The 7,002-nt window shown below is 35.5% G+C and overlaps 1 protein-coding gene across 1 annotated transcript in view; it reads left to right on the top strand.

Moving 5' to 3' along the window:
- The window catches only part of LOC106871929 (regulating synaptic membrane exocytosis protein 1), a 204,169-nt gene that overhangs the window by 156,775 nt on the left and 40,392 nt on the right, over window positions 1-7,002 (top strand). The window contains exons 10-13 of the mRNA XM_052969449.1: window positions 1,411-1,469; window positions 3,399-3,490; window positions 3,884-4,068; window positions 5,879-5,972. Of these exons, the coding sequence (XP_052825409.1) occupies window positions 1,411-1,469; window positions 3,399-3,490; window positions 3,884-4,068; window positions 5,879-5,972 (430 nt within the window). The remainder of the gene's footprint in view (window positions 1-1,410; window positions 1,470-3,398; window positions 3,491-3,883; window positions 4,069-5,878; window positions 5,973-7,002) is intronic.

Raw genomic sequence — 7,002 nt, 5'->3', positions numbered from 1 at the left:
ACACGCACATACACACACACTTGTTATTTTTCCTGTTTTTTTACTGGTTATCACTTCTGATAAACTGGAAGCTTTTGAAATGTGGACAGTTAGAAGAACACTAAGAATATTTTGAACAAGACATAAAACCAATGAAAAAGTGCTATAACTAGCAAATACAAATAGATCATCATTAATCTCAACTATTAAAATATAAAAAAAAGGAATCTAAATTTCTTCGTCGCATAGTAATAAAATAAGATACGTAAAGACCATTACTAAAGGAATGATAAATGGTAAACGCCCGTGAGGAAGACCTACAACGAACGTGTAAGAATGGCAGAGGAAAAACAAGAATCATTATTATATTTATTTCGTTAAATATTTGAATAAAAATGAAATATATTAAAATAATAAGATTTATTACCACATTTTATATACTACATTGGAGTTCGTACTGTTCTTTCTTTTTCATTAAGATTTTTTTTATTACTTTAGAGAGGGTAAAGGCAGGAGCCATGTTTCTAATCATGGCTGCTGCGAATGGTGATAGAAAGAGTGGTAGGTAGAAAGTTACTCACAGACTAGAAACATTCACGGAATTCTTGCACGACTGAAGGACACGACTGAAGGTACCCAAGAGACAGGTAAGGGTGTTAAACAGAGTATCGGATCCTCAACACAGTTTTCCTCAACCAAATTTTACCCAAAAGCTTTTGGCCGATCCTAGATGACGGTAGAAAGTACTCACCTGAAGTGCTGAAGAGTAATATTGAATCCAATGTCATGTAGTTGTGAAGCGAACGTCTTTGTCGCACGGTAGCCATGTCTGAAAGGAAATGAATAATTACTCGAAACTTTGGTATGGTGGAAGACACTTGACCGCAGTGTAAGACCGAATTCAATGCAAACTTCTTAATGAAATAACCATGCCTACTTCCACTGTAACCCTTTCCAAACTACCTTTGTATATAAATACGAATCGGTCAACTGATTTTAATATCTGGAAGGGCTTTGGAAATTGATTCTATCTGTCTGTCTGTCTGTCTGTCTAGCTGTCTGTACATCAGTTAATCTGTCTAGCTGTCTGTATATCTGCCTATTTATCTATTTATTAATGTATTTGTCTGTCTGTCTGTCTTCGGTAACACAGACACTAAAAATGCAGTTAAAAAATTGAGGGAAAAAATGTTTGTACAATGATTAGAGTAATAACATTGCCTTAAGAAACATCTGTTGTTTAAATCAAGTTCTGTTTTGAAATGACTACAAAACATCAAACGCACAAATTCGATATCGATGCAATCCGATACCGGCAGATGTCCACTGAATTGGTTTTGGTAACCAATCATCTCTCTGTCTAATGTAAACATTAAGCAGTCACCCATTAGTCCTTTGATGTTCTGAAACTCAAATTTCCTTTCATTCCAGTGAAGAGGAAACCGTTGCTCCGACTGCGGCATCAAGACGGGAAAAATTCCAAAGAGCAGGTAATATCTGATTTTAAATACATTCGATTAATGCGCACCTGAATTTTACAGTATATATGAATGATCTCAGAAGATTTTATTTGTATGAAATTATTAAAGTTACATTCACGATATTAGACTGCTAATACCTTTTATGTTTTATGTACTGAAATGTTTGTATTATTCAAAATATTTTAACATTATCCGTAGAGAGCTTTCTGAGAATTATAGGTGATAAATATTTTTAAATGGAAGTTTGATTTTAGGTAAACAAAACAAACAAACAATATTTATAAATATTTATATAAAATACCACATGTACACGTACGTATTAAATATACCTCTACATATCTATACTTTAATCATCGCTACTTAATGTGCCTTGAATTGATTACAATTTGAAAAAGCTTTGCACACATCAAAACATTTATTGTATGCTATATAAATATAAGCGCAGTAATTGTGTGCGAACGACTGATCCGGTGTCTATAGCTAACGAAGAGTAACGACGCAGAAACACGTTATATATTCCTATGACCTCATTCATCGCCTAGTTGTGTGTTTTTACATATATTGTCTATAAGGAGACTGTTTTCGGAGTAAAAGTGTTTCCAACTTTGAGTGTGCATTAACGTGTTAAAATAAATATAATTATAATATATATAATATGATATAAAGTACAGAATACGTATTGCTACAATATTTTTATTTGTCTGTTCATAATATTGCAATGTGTCTGCATGAGACAGAAAAAATATCAAACAGTCTAATTAATAAAGAACTAGATTACTTTTTCATGACTCATGTGCATCAAACCGCTCAGACAACAGTAAGGTTTGTCACAATGGTTTGTCCATTGGCAACCAGTATGGTTGCCTGCGATTCATGTGTTTATCTTTGAATGGGCTCTGGTACATTCGATATCACACATATAATCATTTCTAGAGTCTAAATTGAAATAATGCTTTCAACAACGGCTGGATTACTTTGGTCACGACTGAGTGCTGGTGTGACTTTTACAGCGTCACATGAAGATTTGAATTGAGACTAATCAGCTTTGCCCACCTATCATTTTCTTATTGCTCCCACTGTTGTGAGCATCTACTTATTATTCTTAGGGCGCGTATTTTCGGTTTAGTGGACTAATTGGATCACTTGTTAAGATAAAATATCTTAGCTGCGGACAGAACGTTGTGTCAATGACAGAAGGATACAAATGATGACTGTCGTTTTCCAAAAACATCCTACCAACTAATCTGGATTAAGTAATTTACTTCAGGCCGGAGTTAAGTAATGCAATTTCTCGTAAATATTCCTAGCAGAATTCTAGTAGAGCAAGCGATAACATATTACACATCAACTTATTGTCAGTTTAATCAATGGAGTATGCTCCCTTTTCTTCTTAATAACAATTTTCAATAGCACTTATGTCTTTTTCTCTTACTACACGTGAAATGTCACTTTCTACTAACTCACTACATTGTGTTAACAATATCACATCTAACCTGCAGAACATACTCATACCATGAGGCATTTGGAATTAAATTTGAGAAATTCTGAAGGCAGCCATATTGTTTGAAAAAATAAGGCAGAAAATCGTTTCTAATCGTACATCTTTGAACTTTTTAGTTAAATATCACATTTTTTAAGACTATATTTGTATTTCGGAAAAATAGGAATGATAGCAAATAGTGCTATTATTATTTTGACTGCAATTGAGCTAAATCACACCGTAATGCCACAAAAATGGCTATTTTAAAACAACAAACATACCAAATAAACGTTTACAGAAGCAGATACACATTGAAAAAATTACTTTGGCTATTTTTATCTTCAAATAGTAGAGTGGATGTTTAAATATTTCGAAGGCTTTTCTTGGTAAAAATCAATAAAAGTTGCTATAAATGATAAAACGTATTTAAAACCTAACCAAATATTTAAATATTCTAGACACAACGGATATGGAGTTGACGCAGTCAACAAACAAGGAATTCGAAAGTTTTGGAGTACGGCGGAAAAAGAGAATACTTCCGAAAACCCCGGTAAGTTTTACATCAAGAATAGAATTTAGACTTACTGCTAATTTAATGGTTATAGTGACTTTACACCAATCAAATTTGATATATTGTTTCCTTTATTCATATGCCAGTCTAGGCTGAATCATCGACTTTAAAATTGTTAAATATATTGTATCAACTGTTATTCTTAATTTTTATATTTAATTATCAGCTAATCTATAAGGAATAAACTAATCCATCAATCATAGATTTCAGTAATTTCCAGTCTTATATCTCCAATAGATGTAAAGACACTTTTCGTAAGAAGATTCTGAATGAAACGAAATTTACTAAAAATAACTTTGTATTTTTGTGTGTATTCCAAAGGGAAGTTGAATGAAAAATTCATCCATTTGAAACAATTTATTTCCTTTTCAGTTGGAGATAAAGAAGGATACTACACGCTTGATCACGGGGCGTCTACAAATGAAACTTAACTACAAACCAGAACAAATGAAATTATTTGTGACTTTAATAAAAGTGACAAATTTAGTTCCTCCAGAGAAACCCGAAAGAAAAATACCTAACCCTGTTGCTATGCTACATTTGCTACCCAAAAGAAAGTAATTATTTTTTTCTGTTAAGACAAAACTATTGTTTTGTGTTTTCTCTTATTTAGTTAAACGTAAACAAATGTCTAAAGAAATCGATTATTTGTTGCAGAAAATATCTCAACAGTGACATAGGTAAGTAGTGAGTGTTGCAATGTTAGGTTAGTCAAAATAGAGTCAAAGTGAAGCGGTTTATATTCCAATTCTAATAATTTTATTTCATGTTTGTCCAGTGGTTGCCAACTATTTCTATGACCCACACTTCGAGGAAGATTTGGATTAATTTTAGAATCCTCTACAAAAAAATTAACTTAATATTAAAAGAAGGAACAGCTAATTTTATAATGACTAATCTATTTATGTGGAGGCGCAATGGCCCAGTGGTTAGGGCAGCGGACTCGCGGTCATAGGATCGCGGTTTCGATTCTCAGACCGGGCGTTGTGAGTGTTCATTGAGCGAAAACACCTAATGCTCCACGAGGCTCCGGCAGGGGATGGTGGCGAACCCTGTTGTACTCTTTCACCACAACTTTCTCTCACTCTTTCTTCCTGTTTCTGTTGTACCCGTATTTCAAAGGGCCAGCCTTGTCACACTGTGTCACGCTGAATATCCCCGAGAACTACGTTAAGGGTACACGTGTCTGTGGAGTGCTCAGCTACTTGCAAGTTAATTTCACGAGCAGGCTGTTCCGTTGATCGGATCAACTGGAACTCTCGACGTCGTAAGCGACGGAGTGCCAACAAGAACAACAATCTATTATTCTATTCTATTTATTATTATTTTTTTTTGCTCAGGAACCCAGGTGGAAGGTAAAGTTTGACACAAAGGCCTAGGTCTGAGAGAGTGAAGAGTTAAAACTATACATGTAGACTAATAAAATTCTTGGTGTGACTAATAGATAAATATATTTTCAAGGGTTAATAATTCTATTCTGGAAACATGTTTTAATAAAATATACACTTTCCCGCTTACCGCAGGAGACACTATTTTACACCTGCAGGGGTTTCAGGCACCTCGGGCTGGAAACCCTCCGTGTTAGACAATAATCATCTTGAAAAAGAAAAAGAATTCCACGCATTGTTATATATCGTCTTTTGTAAAAGTATGCCTTTTTCGCCTGAGGATAAGAAATCACTGCTAAATAGTCGGTTAAATTGAAGCAAATCAAATTTCTCTGCTGCAACGAAATTCAGTTACTTCTTTAATGCTAATGGGGCAAGATAACAACCCCAACATCACCAAGTCTGCAAAGCTCTGTCTCCAGTAAACAGAAAGATAATCCATGATAACTAAACGAGAAGAATACCGTATAGAAGAAGTTCATTTCCTAGTGGTCAGAGAAAGCAATTCTTAGTTTTGATTCCTCATTGAAACTATTTCAAGTCGTACTAAGCTTCAGTGTGTGTGTGCTTGTTTCTGCCTTTGTCCCAACCTCCGCTTGACAAACTGTGCTGGCGCGTTTACGCTTCCGTAATTATGCGGTTTACCAAAGGAAACCTCTAGAATAACTTCCAGACTTACATACTGGGGTTGATTCGCTTGATTAAAATTGTTGAAGGTGATGCCCCAGCTTGGTCACAGTCTAATGGCTGAAACAATTAAATCTAAAAAAGAGCAAAGTGTAGTGGTCTTCTATTATTTTCTAAATTATTCTATTGCTTATCAGATGTATTTACCAAATTGTAGACATGTGTTTATTTACAATGTAAATATGATTAAATTAAAAAGCGTCGCATTACTTCTCTAGATTTTTGAAAAATCTTATTTAAGCGTTAAATAAACATCATCATCAAAGTGTTAATCATTTTTCTTCTTTTATAGTGAATCACAAGTTTTCGAAACCACAACAATTTTGGAATGCTCGTCACCAGAGTGGAACGAAACTTTTACGTTCGTTGAAATCCCTCCTTCGCGGGTAAGTATTCTTTTCTACTCTAGGCACAAGGCCCGAAACTTTGGGGGAGGGGCCAGTCGATTAGAACAACTCCAGTACTTAATTTATCGACCCCGAAAAGATGACAGGCAAAGTCGACCTCGGTGGAATTTGAACTCAGAACGTGAAAATAGACGAAATACCTATTTCTTTACTGCCCACAAGGGGCTACACACAGAGGGGACAAACAAGGACAGACAAACGGATTAAGTCGATTATATCGACCCCAGTGCGTAACTGGTACTTAAATTATCGACCCCGAAAGGATGAAAGGCAAAGTCGACCTCGGCGGAATTTGAACTCAGAACGCAGTGGCAGACGAAATACCGCTAAGCATTTCACCTGGTGTGCTAACGTTTCTTATTTCTTTACTGCCCACATGGAGCTAAACATAGAGGGGACAAACAAGGACAGACAAGGGGAGTAAGTCGATTACATTGACCCCAGTACGTAACTAGTACTTAATTTATCGACCTCGAAAGGATGAAAGGCAAAATCACCTCGGCAGAATTTGAACTCAGAACGAAATACCGCTAAACATATCTTTTTAAACCCAGTACTTATTCTACCGGTTCTTTTTTGCCGAAGCGCTAAGTTACGAGAACATGAACGCACTAACACCGATTGCTAAGCGATGGTGGGGTACAAACACATACACGAATACACTCACACAAAGATACACACACACATAGTTGAAACATAGAAAAACAAAAGACGAAGACAGGTGTATGAATAACAAGCCTGTGTATTAGTTTGACGCTCGGGGAGAATGAAAAAGTATTTTACGTTTCGAGCCTACGCTCTTCAACAGAAAGGAATAAGAGAATATATATATATATATATATATATACGACGGGTTTCATTCAGTTTCTCTCTACTATATCCACTCACAAGGCTTTGGTCGGCATGAGGCTATAGTAAAAAAACACTTGCCCAAGGTACCACGCTTTGGGACTGAATTCGAAACCATTTGGTTGGGGAGCAAGCTTCTTACCACACAGCCACGGCTACG

Source organism: Octopus bimaculoides, chromosome 7 (genome assembly GCF_001194135.2).
Source record: "Octopus bimaculoides isolate UCB-OBI-ISO-001 chromosome 7, ASM119413v2, whole genome shotgun sequence".
In the NCBI taxonomy this organism is placed as follows: domain Eukaryota; kingdom Metazoa; phylum Mollusca; class Cephalopoda; order Octopoda; family Octopodidae; genus Octopus; species Octopus bimaculoides.
The sequence above is the reverse complement of the archived record's forward strand: the minus strand, read 5'-3'. Positions and strand labels throughout refer to the sequence as shown.